The sequence below is a fragment of the Anopheles gambiae genome, chromosome 2 (assembly GCF_943734735.2).
Source record: "Anopheles gambiae chromosome 2, idAnoGambNW_F1_1, whole genome shotgun sequence".
NCBI lineage: Eukaryota > Metazoa > Arthropoda > Insecta > Diptera > Culicidae > Anopheles > Anopheles gambiae.
In genome coordinates, this window is record NC_064601.1 from 50619379 (window position 1) to 50636302 (window position 16924).

At 43.3% G+C, this 16924-nt stretch overlaps 3 protein-coding genes across 4 annotated transcripts; all 3 read right to left on the bottom strand.

Annotated features, from left to right (window-relative positions):
* Positions 1-1173: 1173 nt before the first annotated feature.
* On the bottom strand, positions 1174-5440 carry LOC1274052 (calreticulin). Its single transcript, XM_313116.5, has 3 exons — positions 5097-5440; positions 4869-4973; positions 1174-3190 (listed from the first exon to the last, which is right to left on the bottom strand). Exons 1-3 carry the CDS (start codon positions 5173-5175, stop codon positions 2154-2156), a joined length of 1221 nt encoding a protein of 406 aa, XP_313116.1. The 5' UTR covers positions 5176-5440; the 3' UTR covers positions 1174-2153.
* A 1987-nt stretch (positions 5441-7427) lies between these two features.
* Positions 7428-9415, bottom strand: LOC1274053 (chromosomal protein D1). 2 transcript variants are annotated; one of them, XM_061640695.1, is made up of 3 exons: positions 8794-9415; positions 8180-8316; positions 7428-8053 (listed from the first exon to the last, which is right to left on the bottom strand). In XM_061640695.1, the coding sequence occupies exons 2-3, from the start codon at positions 8240-8242 to the stop codon at positions 7712-7714; spliced, it is 405 nt and encodes a 134-aa protein (XP_061496679.1). In that variant the 5' UTR covers positions 8243-8316; positions 8794-9415; the 3' UTR covers positions 7428-7711. The 2 variants fall into 2 exon arrangements, with proteins under 2 accessions (XP_061496679.1, XP_061496680.1); XM_061640696.1 differs by lacking the exon at positions 8794-9415 and adding an exon at positions 8440-8701 and having other exon boundaries at positions 8180-8318.
* Positions 9416-9716: 301 nt separating this feature from the next.
* LOC4576925 (uncharacterized) lies at positions 9717-12141 on the bottom strand. Its single transcript, XM_001230880.4, has 2 exons — positions 11835-12141; positions 9717-10917 (listed from the first exon to the last, which is right to left on the bottom strand). Exon 2 carries the CDS (start codon positions 10897-10899, stop codon positions 10540-10542), a length of 360 nt encoding a protein of 119 aa, XP_001230881.1. The 5' UTR covers positions 10900-10917; positions 11835-12141; the 3' UTR covers positions 9717-10539.
* Positions 12142-16924: the final 4783 nt, after the last annotated feature.

Sequence of the window (16924 nt, forward strand, 5' to 3'; positions counted from 1 at the left end):
CCCGGAACGGATTTGTTGAGGTTTGTGGCTTGCTTTTTATATACACTTATATTATATATTTAGCTACCCGATTTCTCCGCCAGACGTAAAACGTTAACCCTGTCCCCAGGTTTTTTTTCGATTTTTGTAACCCATCATCTATATAGTAGATAATGTGCATTTTTGTCATTTAACGCATACACCTTTAGTATATCACCGTGTGTAATGGAACCGGAAACCCGTTGTTTTGGCGGGTAAGGGCGCATTATTGTGTAGTAGCTATAACTATAATTATATCGATACATTAGTGTACTTAAGTCCGCGGAAGAGATGATCACATTACAGGGTTTACCTAGCCAATCCGGCATCGTCAAAGCGTTATCGGTCGACGTAAATACTTTTTCGGGCGTCGTAAACCCTCAATTGGGCACTGTCATTTCTATTCGGGCCTTGTGAAGTATGAATCGGGCAAAATACAGAATGAATTGGGCCTACTTTATATTTTGTTGCTTTCTAGCTGTAAAACAATACTTTTTTGCTAGTAGTTGAACTGATATGTATGAAAATTCACTATTTTTAAGTTTCATCACATAACAAATTATTCAAATTCCTTTTTTTAAATTTTTAATTCAAACCCGTACAATGCAATTTGGTTTTATATTTTTTTTAAAATATAATATGTTTGGTGATTTAATTAGGTAAACATTTTAAAATAATATATAATAAGTTAAACAACATGCAAAATACGTATTTTTAATCAACTTGATAGATCAAACACACCGAAGCTACCGATTTAACACCTTCAAGAGTAGGACGCTTTCATTCTGTACTATGCCCGATTCATACTTCACAAGGCTCGAATAGAAATGACAGTGCCCAATTGAGGGTTGACGTCGCCCGAAAAAGTATTTACGGCGACCGATAACGCTTTGACGATGCCGGATTGGCTAGGTAAACCCTGTATTTGAATATACGGTCTCTTGACATGCCGTCGATGAGCACTGTCTCTTTGTCATTAACCTGGATCTCAATGTGCGCTTTGGTCAATGCGTTGTAATTTGTATGTTTTATGCACACAGTTTTGCTATTTTGAGATTCGTCGTGGTTTAGTAGTTCTTTAAAATTCGACACATCCATTCGCAGAACAGCTGTTTTAGTTTGGTGAGGGATTGGAGTTATATACTACACACGATGTTATTGTTTTCAATTTTATTTTATTTTTTTTCTCGTTTTGACTCTTGTTTTTTTTTTCGTTAACACACCACGGTATTTGCTCAACATGGATTCTTCCTGTTGCTACCTATTTATATGTAGCTGTCGGTATTTGTCCATGGGCTTCATATTTTACACATCTGTACGATTGCCTGCTTTTTGTTCTTAAAAACCTAACTCAGATACACTCTTATAGGGAATTAGAATTAAAACAAAACGATACCCACAAAACAATAACCCTTTCTGCCGCCCGGTACATGCCTCATCGGAGACTCTTGCACGGCAATCAATAGATAAACACGTGCAATTAGGAAAAAGAGAGAGACGACGGTAGAGGCGTGTGAGATTACTCGGCAATCCTGCGCATTCCAATCAACCATTCGCGTGTGTTCTCCCGTACGCCCACATCGAAACGACTACTTGAACATAGTCAAACACAGGCGAATAACTATAAAGGGGCGTCCATACTGTACAGTGGAACACCGAAAAATGTTGTAAATCATAGGTAGCCAGGACACAACCATAACCACACGTGTCTTCAATCCAGAGCCTCGCATAGTAAGAGGATATCTTCATCGAGATGATATTCCTGCAGTTGAGGGAGTGCTGCTGCCACATTTCTCAAGTGTACCTTGTGTTTATCCTCATCAGTCCGTTGCTTCTCTCTGGACGTTATCTGCTATCTAAACCAGATTGCTTGACTTGTGTTCTCCTAGGCGTTCTCTTCTACCATTTCCTCTCGTCTGCTGTTGTAAGTGAAATGCTACTGCGTTTAGTCCTCATTGTTCGTACGTTTGTTTTAGTCTCGTCTCCAGCTCGTCTCGCTTTGTCTCTGTGGCAGTCGATTTGTTCTTCCGTTTACTACAACTCTCCTCTTCTCCCTCCGGTTGCCGCATTCCATAGGAACACGCTATGGAACCGCCCTGTGGCGGTTGCTGCTGTTAGTTGGTTTGCCTCCCTCTTTACAGCTCATCGTGTCCCTCGTCATCCAGCTCGGTCGCTTCACCGGGCAGCGCATTGTCCGCATCATCTTCATCGTCCTCATCTTCGTCATCCTTGGCAGCCTCTTCGGCAGCCGCCTCCTCTTCGGCCTTCTTGCGCTCCTCGGCCTCCTGGGCGTCCTTAACCTTCTTTTCGCCTTCTTGCGTTTCCTTCACGCTAGCGGCCACCTTCTTCGCCTCCTCGAGATCGTTCGTGATCATGAAGTTGTCGAAGATCGTGCCCGACTTCACCTGCCACACGTCAATGCCGACGGCGCACACTTCCTCGCGCAGATACAGGCTCTTGTCCTCCTCGTACTCGGGATTGTCGATCTCCGGATGCACCCAGACACCCTTGTAGGCCGGATTGTCGATCTGCTTCGGCTTCCATTCGCCCTTGTACTCGGGGTTGTCGATCATCGGTGGCTCCCATTCGCCGTCCATCTCATCGTCCCAGTCGTCGGGCTTGGTGGCATCCGGGTCGGGGATGTGCTCCGGTTTGTCCCAGTCCTCCGGCTTGGTATCGTCCGGATCGGCGATGGTCGCGCGATCGTCCCAGTCTTCCGGCTTCTTCGCTTCCGGATCCTTGATCTTCTTCGGCGGCAGGAAGTCCCAGTCATCCTCCAGGCTGCCCGACTCAACCTTCTCGTTGTCAATCAGCACTTCGTACGTGTTGTCGGCGCGCACGACCAGCGTGTAGAAGTGGGTGAACACGTCGTCCTTGCAGCGGATGTCCTTGTTGATCAGATGGTTCTTGCCCTTGTAGCTGAAGATCACGTGCACCTTCTTCGTGCCCGGTCCGCAGATATCCGGTCCGAACATGACCAGGTACGGCGTCTCGCCGTGCAGATCCTTCTGGTCCACGGAGCAGTCGAACACCTTCAGGTAGCCACCGCCGCAGTCAATGTTCTGCTCGTGCTTCACGGAGAACTGGATGACGAGCGTATCGTCCTTGTTCGAGAACGGCGTAAACTTGTTCGACAGAGCGTAGAAACGGGCATCCTGCGACGTTTGCAGACCTGTGAACAGAGAACAGATTCACAATTTAATTACGATTCAATTGAAATGTGTCCGTAAAACATCATACGTAGTTGCAACCGTAACAATTCATTTACAAAAAAAAACAGGAAGCATGGCGTGGTTCCATCTAAAACCAATACGTAAATTCTTCCGCCAAATGACACCAATACAGACCCCCTCCTCTCCTTCCACAGAAGGTAATGAGGTCTGTTGTGTTAAAAATAAATCAACAAAGCGCAAACCGACCTCAAAAACAAGGCAGACTTAAAAGTAAACATCAAAACGCAGTAACAAAAACAATCCTCAATTTAAATTTACTTGCTTGGTAAATTCGCACTCAAAACAGTCTACTTTTTCTAGAACATGCTCTGGTTCTCTTTTTTCCGGTCCACTTTTCGTAACCATGGGAAGGCGGCAGAGCTTTGCTTTCGGACACGTGCAATTAAAAAGAGCATCAAAGCATTCGCTGGACTTGTTTGCCGCTAATGTCACGCACGCGTTGACATTACACACGATGGACGGAATAAATGATTACAAAAGTAAAACACATCCCTTGCATGCTCCATGCTCGTTTCATAATGCAAGGGCAGTACCCTGCGTACACCGGCGTTTTGATAAACATCGACACCTTTGCGCGATTTGGCCGGCCTGCCCTAGGTGCCGGGTGGAAAAATGTACCACCGCCAACTCTCCCCCGCCCATTCCGCCACCCTATTCACGCGACTGAGCATTAAAATCATGACAGTAATAATGAGCATGCATGTAGAGCAATCCCCTTTGCATTGGTCCCTTGAGTGCTGGGCGGCAAGGCCATGGAAAATCGAACGGCAATCATAAAACCATTTTCACAAAGTAAGCGATGAGAACGCCGATAAAAGCAAGCCAAGCGCTAGGTTTCTCGAACATTCGGCCCTGATGCGGAACCATCAACACCATCACCACCACCGCACACATCAGCAGCACCATACCATATCGCATCACCAGATGGACACGTCACACATGAAAGTGGCATAGCCAGAAGCGGCCTATGCCCGTTGCCACGGCGACATCAGCGCAAACCGGTGCTTCCTTCAGCGAGAGCGACAGAAACCGAAGATGATGATGTTTTGCCGGTTTTTCCTGTTCTCGAGAACAATTTAGCTTGCGAAGCCGGGTACGCCGCCATTTGACGCACCACACCCGCTCCCCTCCCCCTCCATGACCCATGTTGTATATGCGCTCTTATGCTTCTTCGACACGCCCCATCTCTTTCTTTCCCGTGCGAAAACATCGAATGACAATGATGATGATGATTCGTCTCACGGTTCTTGCGTTCGCTTTTAAAAAAGCTGACTGAAAGACTTTTTGCTAGCGTGTGTCTGCAGTGGTAGCGTGAATGCCGGAAAATTATGCAACTGCACCAGCACCTTCCCGCAACCTCACCTCACACCTCCTGGTTTATCAGTGTCTCTGCTATTCTTTAACACTTATGCTAGCAGCAAGTGGATACACACCCACTTTTCACTTCTAGCTCCATGCCGCCCCGCCAATGCCACTATCCCGTTGCCTACGGGCATTACAGTAACGGTCATTCACATTCTAGAAAATTGACACGTCGATGTTTGCGATCTGTTTAGCAAGACACAGCCGAACGAAGCTGCCCCTGGTCCCATTATTCCTAACCCGATTTATATTTACCTTTGTCGGCTTCGGCATCATTGTAGAACTTTCCGGCAGTGTGCACAAATTTACCGTACTCGACACCCTTGTGCTCGCTCTGGACCCAGGTCTTTTGCCACGAATCTGTAATGACCGAACAAAAAACACACACACACACACACAACAAGATGCGGATTTAGTCGAGTTTGCCGGGAAATGCGGCCGGATGCGTGTACGCTTGCTGCTTCGATGCACCACACAACTTACCGTCTTTGAATCCTTCTTCAAAGTACACCTTGGCGTTAACGGCCAGAAAGGCGGCAAACAAAACCGCTAGCGTACGCATTTTCGGTAGAAACTAGCACTTTTCTAGCACTACGTGGGTTAAACTGCACTTCAACTGCACTCTTCTTCACGCGCTGCCTGTCGACCGTACGCAGGATGAACGAATAATAACAACAAATAACCGGGTTCCTCGTATTTTATGCGAGCCCTGTTCTTCTACGCGACGGTGCTGCCCTCTAGCATCGCTACGATTGGTCCGCGTTGAACCAATCGCTGGCTCACAATTGGCATCGCCAAAGCCCGGTGAACAAATGCTGACATTAGACGCGATGCGATGTACCAAGGTGTTTACAGATGACATCTATCTCCAACAATCTGACAGCTGTAGAATGTTTGAAGAGGTACATTTTACGGATTGACGGATGAACAGAGTTCATCATTACGTGAACATTTTTGCTGCAAACGACCTGTGGTACACATAGAGCGGATAAGTGTTACAGCCTGTTCCCGAGTTACGCGGTTTTTTGCGTTCCCGAGGAATCCGCGTTACTCGTATATCAGCGTAAGTCGAATTTCGCAGTTTTAAAACAAAATACTGAAATTGAATACACGGTATTTTTATTCAGTTCAGTACTTTTATACACTTCTTCATTTATTTCATACGATTCATGCAGAACATTGTGATATTTTTGGTTTTGAAGTAAATTAAATTTGTCATCAAAATACAAATTCAAAAATAATTTATACTGCATTGGACAATTCTTGAATTAAATTGTACTGATTTATCATTTTTATCTGTCAATTTTGGAAAACCGCGTATCTCCGAATCCACGTAAGTCGAGAACCGCTTAACTCGGGAACAGACTGTGCACATAGAGAAGTGGAATTTTGGCACATTGGCACAAAAACTTTCGTCTGCACATTTAGGGTTAACATCGCAACATTTTTTGTGGTTTATCACTCTGGGCGCTGCGTGGATCGTTAGCTCAGAGTGATAATTAAACCAAATAAACTGGAAATAAACTCCATTTTATTAAATACTCTTTTTTTTAATTATATAAACTGGTTCATAAATTCGGATTATTTTTTTACATAAACCTTGGTAAATACCAACCTGATATGCTCCATAGAACTAACGTCAAGTCGTTCGATCTAAAATAATACCCATCATCGGTTACTTGTATGTTCACAGCCTCTCCGGCAGCGGAACTGAACTATCATGACTTTAAAAAACGATATAAGAGGAAAAAGAAAACGTTCGGCCGTATCTATGTACACCTTGATATCGTGTGCGTTTTGCCGTCAGTATGCGCTCTACGGGCATACGCGGTGCCAATTGTGCGTCGGTGATTGGTCCAACGCGGATAGGAACGTTTCTAGGTGGCAGCACTATCTGTAAAGAGAATATTGTTTGAATTGAACCGGCATCCTTTCCCCACAAACATAACCAGATATTTAGGTTGCTGTCTCCTAAGCTTCCCATTTACCTTTAACCTTTATGTTAGGATTTATCTTGAAGTTTGGAGATACTAGAAAATATATTTAAAAAAAAACTTACACTTTATGCAATTAACTACACATTTAATGTATTAGAAGTTTAACAAATTAAAAATATTTTTATGCAATAAAAAAAAAGTGATTGCTGTTTAGATATTCAGATTTCGTTCAATCGAAATGAATTTAGGGGATTTTCTACGGGTAAACATAGACAAACAACCCATTAAGACAAACACATCAGTTTTACAAAACGATAAATTCAAGAGCAAATGGTACAATTTGATACAAGCCATGCTTTGTTTCAAACACACTGTCGCTAATTGTTTTCTAATGAAACACGCCGGTCCGGTGATGATGCTATTAACGTGAAAGGGAGACGAGACGACACATGTATATTTTAATTGTAAAAACTATTTCTTCAACGGCATGAAAACAATCTTAAAGTGTGTATAAAGTGCGTCACACTTCATGAAAACTGCACGCTGATAAGAAGAATCATTAATATTCAAACAGAAGATTGCAACCAGCATTTTGTTGTCCCTGGAGAAGTGAAAAAGATAACACAAGAAGTTGAACACACAACACATCAGCAGGTATTCGAATGTGCGCCCCGTCGTGGGCTTTACGTTGCAAGAAATGTGTTCTAAACTGTTGCCGAGTAGAAGAAGCTGAATACGCGATAACGGGAGTCTCCAACCGAGCGAATGCACACAAAAATCACCAATACAGACCGCTTTGTTTCAGAAGGCATTATCGTTGCGCCTGGCACTACGCAACGGCAACTGTTAAACAAACGCAATGCAATACGTACGACTCGTTGGTCACATGTTGTGGCTGTTTATTTTAGTTTATTTCAACACGATTCGTACGATTCGTAAAATGTTCTGTTGAGTTAGTTTGGGAAGGATATCTCGATCTTGGTTTAATTTCGTCCAAATGTGCTCCGCTCCAAGGATTCTCGCCCCACACTTTTACATTGGCCGCACGGGGTACATGTGTGCGCGCACGGAAAATGGTTCGCGGCAACCAGGGCAATTAAACGCTCTCGTCGATCGGACGCAAAAAGGAAAGTTGTATGGCAGTGGTATGCTTTACGCAAATTACGAATCGGACTCTTCGTTTTCATAATTTTCCTCATTGCCCTCGCTATCCTCCGGCTCGTCATCCTCGTCATCGTCGTCGTCATCCTCCTCTTCGGAGGATTCCTCTTTGACCGGCTTCTTTCGACCCCGGCCCCGGCCTCGGCCGACCGGTGCTGCCGGAGCTTTCTTGGCCGCTTTTGCCGACTTCTTGGTGCTTCCTTTCGGTCTGCCACGGCCCCGCTTCGGGGACGGTTCTTCGCCATCGTCGGACGCGACGGTTTTCTCCTTTTCGCGCTCCTCGGCCAGCTTTGACTCCTTCGGCGAAGGGGCACGGGCCCTCTTTTTCGGCGCCACACTGTTCTGAAAGGGGCATTGGAGGAAGGGATGGGAAAAGAGGATTGTAAATTTATTTATTAAACAACACACTCCTTTGGTATTGGAAAGCAAAAGGACACAATACATTTTGCAACTCTTCACGATGCTTACCTTGTCAGGGTTCGGTGGGCGTCCACGACCCTTCTTCGGTTCAACGACCTCGGCATCAGACATTGTGTCGTCCTTCCTGAGCTATTTCTCGCTAAAACCGTATCCCGTACCACGAAAGCCTCCTCTCCTCTTGCTCACTCTTATGTATTAAACAAAAAAAATATAAGATTTATCAGAAATCTCTTCCACGTAATGTAAAACCACCACTAGAGCCTTGCTGGCACTATCTTATCTTCCCGCTTTATGATGCACAATCGTACCACAGAAAAAGGGCATCGGAAATCTATGAATGAGCAAACAAATTTTGATACATTTTCCACCCACTACTACTACTACTCATCAGCATCCGCACCGAGCGCTCACCGAGCAGCCCTCGCGTGAAAAGCTCTTCTGCTTCCCTCTTGCCCAATCCCATTTGCGCGCGCACACACGGCAGCAAGCGCACACGAACAGAGCTTCCCGCACAGAAGAAACCCCCGATCAAAGGCGGCCGCGGATTTTCACTTCACCTCCGCAACGTGTATTCCAAATATATATGCGCCCTTTTGGCAAATATAGTAAATTTCTCTGCCGAACCTGTTGTTTAACACACAATACCATTTCCTTTTGCTTACCTATTTTTGGTTTTTATTTCACTAAATGTGCAATCGAAATTCGTAGCAGCCGCCACCAACCAACAGTCTCGCCTACACACGAACGGTGAGTGAATAGTACGGCTTTGGAGCATAAAAAACCCTCCACCTTCACGTCGCTTTTCACGCGGTCAAGTTCGCTTCAATGGAAAACAACAATGCTGCCTACATCACAGCACAGCCACACACACACACACACGAGCGCGCCCGCCAAACAAACAGTTTTCATCGTGCAATACACTCATAAAACGTGCCGCACGCATATCCTAGTATCCTTTGCCGGTACCTCTAGTCTTCTTCGCGGATGTGTGTGCTAGTATGTGTATTTGTTCCCTCTTCGATTGTATTGGTGTACCATTTCCGGAGAGAGTATCAAAGTTTGATGTTATGTATTTTCTCTTCTGCTTGAATTTTCCTTTGCCCTCGGAAAATGAGAATCATCAGCTCATTATGGCCATAATTTTGGTTCGATTTTTTCATTTCACTTATCAAGATTATGATTAAAGTTTTCATTTATCTATATCTGGATAGACGGCCAATTTATAAGCTTTGGTAAATAGTTACGCTTTCCTTATTTTAAATTTCGCCTCAACCAAGTAGAATGTTCTGGTTCAAAAAAAAAGTAATGTTACATTACACGCATGGTTTTGTTTGGCGGTGGTGTATGGATATGTATCTTGATGAGAATTGCCTTTATAAAATCGGCATAATTATGATTGCTAAAAAATGGCCCGGACACACGATAACAATCCTTCTCACACTTGCGTTCCTCTCGTGAGCCACGCTTCATCATCTTTATTATTGATCGATTGAACAATTAGATATAGATCGGTTTTCTTAAGTTTCCTAACGCAATGAAATCATCGAGGGCTCTTGACGGAAACAAAAAGCGGACCCGTTGGTGATTAATTTCGAGAGCTCATCGATTTATTTTATGGCCTATCTGTTCCATTACAATTTGTACATTTCACAAGTCGATTACTCGAAAAAGGCTGCTGCTGCTGCTGCTGCTGCTAGATGTAGTGTGAGAGGGGGACGTGTAATCGACGGTGAGACGTGGCGAGCGACATTCGATGGACTTTCCGAAATGTGGAAGGTAATTTAATGAAACAATAGTGGAGTGTCCCTGCTGTTAGTGTTTTTGTTTTTTGTTTTCTTCCGCTGGCTATTTCAATAAACACGCATCCTCGCATTTGTCTCTACCCTACAAAACAATTACTTGTGAGCACAACAGTAGCTATGATGAAAGAAAAAAAACAATGGTGAATTTCCCGTCCATCGGTAAGAGCGAAACGTTTTTCCCCGCCATATTCTACCATCTAGCTCCTCACCCGGTGCCATGAACTAATTAACAGATTTATCTTTTCTTAGTGTGGAGCAGCACACATGTGTAATTGGTGATTAATTTCGCCGCTACCGGCAACATTTTTGCTATTTGTACGCCCAAACTAGTGACGCTTTGTCTAGGCCTTCCCCAAAACTGTCCGGGGGAAGCGAGAAAACGTAACATACATTGACAGAGAGGCACAACGCTGGTTGGTGGTGAGTTGTTGATGGAAATGAATAGGAAAATACGGTCAATAACACTAACTGCTGATACTCGTGTGTGTGATAGTTGAAGGAAAGGTAGAGCGTTCATCCTCCCTGCATCGTCAGCTTGCGCTCCTCTCTTCCTTGCTCGTCCGATAATTATTAATACGAGTAACATCATCATTGCCCATCCCTCGCTTAAGGATTCTTTTTTGGACGACCACGGCCACGGCCAGGCACTGGCACCGGTTTCGGCTTCTTATTTGCCTTTGGTGGGCGGCCGCGACCTCGCTTCGCTGGTGGTGCTGCATCCTTGTCCGCTTCTGAGTGGGCCTCAGATTCGCGTTTTTTGGCAACCGGTGTTTTTTTACGGGGCGGCGGCGACACCGAACGCTCTTCCTCCGATTCCGAATTCTCACTCGCATCAAGGGGCTCCTCCACTTCTTTCGGTGGTGGTGGTGGAGGCTTCTTTTTTTCCACCGGTGCCTCTTTTACCGCCACATCGCTTTTTCTGGGGCGTCCACGTCCCTTCTTCACTGGGGTCGTTTCCTCGGTCATATTTATGTATTGTTGATGCTAAAAATGCGCGAGAAGAAGCTTCGTTAGTCAATGGTAGCATTATAATTATTTAAACAAGTATTAAAACACTAACAAATATTCTTTGGAACAGCAATGTTCTTAACTGAACCAACAAGTAAATTGTTTGTGAATAGAGTAAAGATGCTATGACAACCGATCATGGATGCTAGGATTAAATAAATGTAGATGATTTATCTAGACCAATCTAGAAGTGCTATGCGATGTTATTTCTGCCCCCTATCGTTTTATTGCCTCCGTAAGCGTACTTCAACTGTTGTGGTAATTATAGGGGAAGTGTATTGTTTCTCCATTTTCTCTACCACAAGTTCCTGCGTTTAATTATTAAGAGGGAAAATTCCATTCACGAGAAAGTCAGCGCCATAAAAATAAACAGTAAATCTTCCTAACAAATATTTATTTAAAAACAAATATTGCGCTAAAAGATGCTTCATCTAAACATTCATTTCGTGCTCATTTCTAGGGTGTGATTACTTAACCAACAAATCGTAGGCATAAAACCAATAGCGCATATTAGCGTAGCCCCCGTTTATAGCTTCGCCTCTAGGGGGACGCCACGGTTTGCCGCCATCCTCAACCAAGCTAAAGCTTCATGTTTAATTCGTATTTAACACGAATGCTATAGAACATAATACAGTGTACACTTCAAAACTGTTGCCCTCCTCTTTGACGAGTGTGATGGTTTGGGTTTAAAATTATTGTGGCTAGGGTTCACATATTTTGACGAATCACCCAACAGTCCCGGGACACGGCCATTACAACTTAATCCATGTCACAGAACGCACCAGAGATGAAAAGAAAATGGAGATGCGAGCTCCACCCGCCACACCCGTGGAAAACTGGACAATACTAATGCAATCAATCCCAATTTCTGCCACCGTAAATTATTACCTTACCTATCAAAATTGTGAATGAGCAACTTTTCGATAGGAGTCTTTTTGGCGGCACACACTATCGTTGAACCGAAGCGCGAGAACAGCAGACGACGAAAACCAACGGAGATGCCTTCACTACGCAAGAAAATGCGAACGAAAGCAAGAAAAGAGCGGACTGCAAGAATGAATTGACCGGCGTTACACCAACACTGTGACGGAAACGTACGCTCGCGCACTCACACATCCGAGGGAAGCGGTTTGGAAACGCGCCGAAATCCACGGCTTTTGTATTGAATTGCACACTGGGCGGTTCGTAGATGCCGTCTTTTTGACAGTTGCAGCCAAAATTTGTCGTGTTTTATTACAGGGTTGGCTTCTGTGGCAATGCTCACCGAATCCGCGTTCTGCATTTGCATTTGTTACCGAGCAACCAGGCATATATAGACAATTTCACGTGAATCTTATTCGTAATCGTAATCGTAAAAATATTTAGCCCCATACATTTAGGACCATATGCATGTTGATTTTGGCTATTTGTTCACGCTTCACGGCGTGTAATTGTCTATATTGGTGCTATTAGATTTGATAGATTGAATTAGGCATGTGTAAAATGAACGAGAACCGCACCGTTCGAACAGTTCGGTAAAGTGCACGAACGAACGAGGTTCTTAACAAAAAGAAAGACCAGGACTTTTGGAAGAAACTGACTACACCGAACGCATTCGAACGTTCCGTTCAGTGTTCGATGGCACACATAAATGTGGTAATGAAACGTGCAAAATCATATTGCATTCTCGCTCTTTCTTGCACCGTGCGAACGTGTCGTCAGATATCAAAATGTACCCTGTTGGTGTTGAAATCGTACCCATACAACTCAATTCCTCGAACGACGTCGAATTTGTCCAGCAGTGTTCGATACGTGTGCTGTTGGTGTGGAAATCGTACCTACACAACTGAATTCATCGAACGCGTTCGAACTGGTGTTCGATCTGTGTTCTTTTGGTGTGTAAATCGTACCTATACAACTGAATTCATCGAACGCGTTCGATCTAATCCGTTAGTGTTCGATCTGTGTTCTGGTGGTGTATAAATCGTACCTACACAACTGAATTCATCGAACGCGTTCGAACTGGTGTTCGATCTGTGTTCTGTTGGTGTATAAATCGTACCTACACAACTGAATTCATCGAACGCGTTCGAACTGACTCATTTGTGTTCGATCTGTGTTCTGTTGGTATGGAAATTATACCTATACAATTCAATAGATCGAGCCCGTTCAAACGGATTAGTCATTGTTCGCGAATGAACTGAACTGAATTGATTGCGCTCATCATGTTGATCCATATTTAAATAATTTTGTTTTTTAGAATCCTTGAGTGTGTATAAGGCATGGGGTTTTTAAATTATTGGTTTCAACCGCAGAATGAGTACTTCTTTGGCTACAGTATGCGTCTATGGTGGGTAAATGAAAAAGATAACGAGCGTTCTTTGTGAATAAAAACCTCATGAAACAAAGAACGAAAGAATCGTCGTTCGCTTTCGGTTCTTTTTGGTGAGCGAACTAGTTCGTTCGCGTTCGGTGAAAAGAATCGTTTTGCCCATGCCTAGATTGAATTTAATTTTCGAATTCTTGTCTGTGGTGTAATACCGCGCAAATAATCTATGCAGAAACGCGTACAGGCGGTCCCCGAGATACACGGTTAATGGGGACCGAAAACGGCCGCAAAATACCGCGTATCTCGAATTTCCGCGTAAGTCGAATCTCGTGATTTCCAGCTAAAATATCACTACTATTCGTGTAATTTTGCAAGTAGGGGGCGGTTTTAGTCACTTTATGAGTTATTTGATATGATTCTGACTGAATATAACAATTTTAAACTTTTTGAAATAGTTTTTAACATTCGATCGAAACGGAAATTATTTGGCAATACAGGCGGTCCCCGAGATACACGGTACCTCTTATACGCGGATTCGGAGATACACGGTTTTCTATATTTGACAATTCTTTGAGCAAATTGTACTGATTTGACACATCGATTGTAAATTGTCAAATAATTTCCGTTTTGATCGAATGTGAAGAACTATTTCAAAAGGTTTTAAACTGTTATATTCAGTCAGAATCATATCAAATAACTCATAAAGTGACTAAAACCGCCCCCTACTTGCAAAATTACACGAATAGTAGTGATATTTTAGCTGGAAATCACGAGATTCGACTTACGCGGAAATCCGAGATACGTGGTATTTTGCGGCCGTTTGCGGTTCCCATTAACCGTGTATCTCGGGGACCGCCCGTATAAATGAAATGTCATTCGAACGCGCTACCTCGGAAACGCAGAGATGCTCGTGCTGAAAATCTGTGAGGAACTGTTAAGGCCTTATTAGACAGAGGAAAATACTGTCATTCGATTTTGGAATCTATCCTTCAAACAGGGTTGGGCAGAAAAATGCCAGTCGTAAAATCTGATTTCGGCATGCTCAATTCCGATTTGCTCGAGAGTAGATTTTTACTGTCAATGTCGGTAGAGCGTATTTAATTTCTTGTTAATGTTGAATAAAAACAACAAAAATGGGAAACAACGAATGATTCTTTCGGATAAAGCCAAAAAAATTAATAAATTAATAATAAATGTGAATGGTGACAGAACAATTCTCTTGCCTTATTACACGTACGAGAGGTATTTTTGTGCCAAAGTCTAAGTTTGACAGATAAATGCCAATCGAGGAATGACAGTATTTTCCTCCGTCTAATAAGGCCTTTAGACCGCAAATACATGACGCGCGTTTCCGCGCCCTCGGCAAAGCACGTCGTGTATTTTTTACCTTATACGCGTTTGAACGCACGTCGTGCATTTGTTGCCTAAGGCTTGTTAACAAGATGAAAGTAGGTTTTTTTCTGTTCATGCTTGCATTTTATCGCTGCCCTATATGTCCCTGGGGTGCGATAGTGTGCCTGAAAAAGTGTGCCGCGGTCTTGCGATACAAATCAGTTCCGCAGTCTTGCGATCGACTCTCGCAATTCATCAAAGTGTCCCGCGGTCTTGAGTTCTATAGGAAAGCCCTGTATTACTTTTCACAAAAAAAGTACTAAACGAAATTCCAAATTCGACTTATTAGGAGACTTATTTCTTATACAGTAGAGCGTCGATTATCCGGGCAGCTTGGGACCGGACGGTTGCCGGTTAATCGATTTGCACGGATAATGGTCCAAGAAATGTCAAACGCATATAAAACATATAAAATTCACTAGTTTTATTATTAATTCACCTAGAATCAATCGATTAATCGTTAGTAGAATATTATTTTAATCAATAACTGTAGGTTTAACAACTGTTCATGAACAAAAATTGTTGTGGGCAGCCGTGCCGACCCCTGGACTTGCCGTGGCAGTTGCGCTGCCACCGGTCAACGTCCAGGGGGACGACAGTGTGTCACGCACACTGTCGCACACACTAAGCAGCGCAAGGCTTAGTGTGTGCCGAGCGCACAAGCAGAGTGTGTTAGCGAGCCGATCGAGCAGGAGCTCTCGGCAGGGGCGCTCGGTGCGGCTGGTCCGCGGCCACCGTACAGTATACGTTTTATTGTGATTGTTTCATTTATGTTTTATTTATTATGTACGTTGTATAAGTGTCTAAATAAACACAAGTGTTAAAACACAACAAAAATGAATTTCGAAAATACCCCTAGACTCTACCGAGCTGCACAAGAAACTGGTTACCCAATTGACTATCGCTGCAAACTTTCGCCGTACGTATGAACAGCTGTCAGATTTATGCGCACGGTTAAGCCGCCAGCCGGTTAATCCGTCCCCGGATAATCGACGTTCTACTGTATCTTTTAATTACAGGCGGGCCCCGAGATACACCGTTAATGGGGACCGAAAACGGTCACAAAATACCGCGTTACTCGAATTTCTGCGTAAGTCGAATCTCGTGATTTCCAGCCAAAATATCATAAAATTTCGTATAATTTTGCGAGTAGGGGGTGATTTTAGCTACTTTTGGCCCGTGGCAGCGCTCATCCGACGCGATTTTATCGGACGAGATTTATATGGGATTTGACAGATATCGTCGGACGTGCGATTTCGTCATCCGACGTTATCTGTCAAATCCCATATAAAAATTTGACAGGCCGTCCGATAAAATCGCATGCGAAAAAGCGTTGCCACCGCACTTAGACAGCCTTCTGTTAATTTACCCATTCGAGCAGTTTTGTGTCTGTCATAACAGTAATTTAAGAGCATTAGCGATACGAAGTGTTGTCGTTTGTTGCAGTAAAAAGATATAAATAAGAACAAAAAAAATATTGTCTTAATGATCTTCTAGTGGAAGAAGACGTCGGTGGTGTGTTCAAAACTGTTAAATGTAAAAAACAGCCGAGAAATTGCGTTTATTAGTGCTATTTGTGCATCACCTTCTCCGGGTGATGCGGCTGTTCAAGTCCAGTTTGCTAAAAAAATACATTGTAATCGTTTGTATATAGTTAAGGAAAATGACTGAATATAACCATTAAACTGTAATATAATAAATTTTGTGTTATTTATTAACAATTTGGCCAGAAAAAAATAAAAACAAAATAGAGGAAGGAATAGGATCTGTCAAAACTGCTCGAATGGGTAAATTAACGACTGCTAATTTACCATTAAATTACTCTTAAATTACCGGTAATTTAGCGGTAAGATAGGGGTAAATTAAGTCCGATTTGTCTGACTGGGTTTCGTCGTACGACGGGATAAAAAAAAAATGATGCCGTCGGATCGTCGCATCCGATTTTATCTGTCAATGTAATCATTCAGTTTATGTAGGAACAATATGAAATTATTTTTTTATAATGGTTAAACCATTCAAATCATTCAAATTTTCGCAATATGAGCCAAAATAGCGTTTGACAGAAGCGTCCGATAAAATCCCCCTTATTAACCACCGCCCTTATTAATTATTTGAAGTGATACTGACTGAATACAACCGTTTCAAACAAGGTGGATTAATTATATCAGGTGGTGGATAAGGGCCTTTGGGAGGTCGCCATAGTTGAGGGACTGTTAAATTTTAAAACCGTTAACCATTGGTTTTCACACAAATCCCAAGTGCCACAAATCCACTAAACGACCA

Excerpts from the sequence above, each read along its gene's own strand:
- LOC1274052 (XM_313116.5), bottom strand. The coding sequence starts at position 5,175 with ATGCGTACGCTAGCGGTTTTGTTTGCCGCCTTTCTGGCCGTTAACGCC. Across the intron at positions 4,974-5,096 it reads TGAAGAAGGATTCAAAGACG|ATTCGTGGCAAAAGACCTGG; the intron begins GTAAGTTGTGTG and ends CGGTCATTACAG. Across the intron at positions 3,191-4,868 it reads TGATGCCGAAGCCGACAAAG|GTCTGCAAACGTCGCAGGAT; the intron begins GTAAATATAAAT and ends CTCTGTTCACAG.
- LOC1274053 (XM_061640695.1), bottom strand. The coding sequence starts at position 8,242 with ATGTCTGATGCCGAGGTCGTTGAACCGAAGAAGGGTCGTGGACGCCCA. Across the intron at positions 8,054-8,179 it reads GCCCACCGAACCCTGACAAG|AACAGTGTGGCGCCGAAAAA; the intron begins GTAAGCATCGTG and ends TGCCCCTTTCAG.
- LOC4576925 (XM_001230880.4), bottom strand. The coding sequence starts at position 10,899 with ATGACCGAGGAAACGACCCCAGTGAAGAAGGGACGTGGACGCCCCAGA.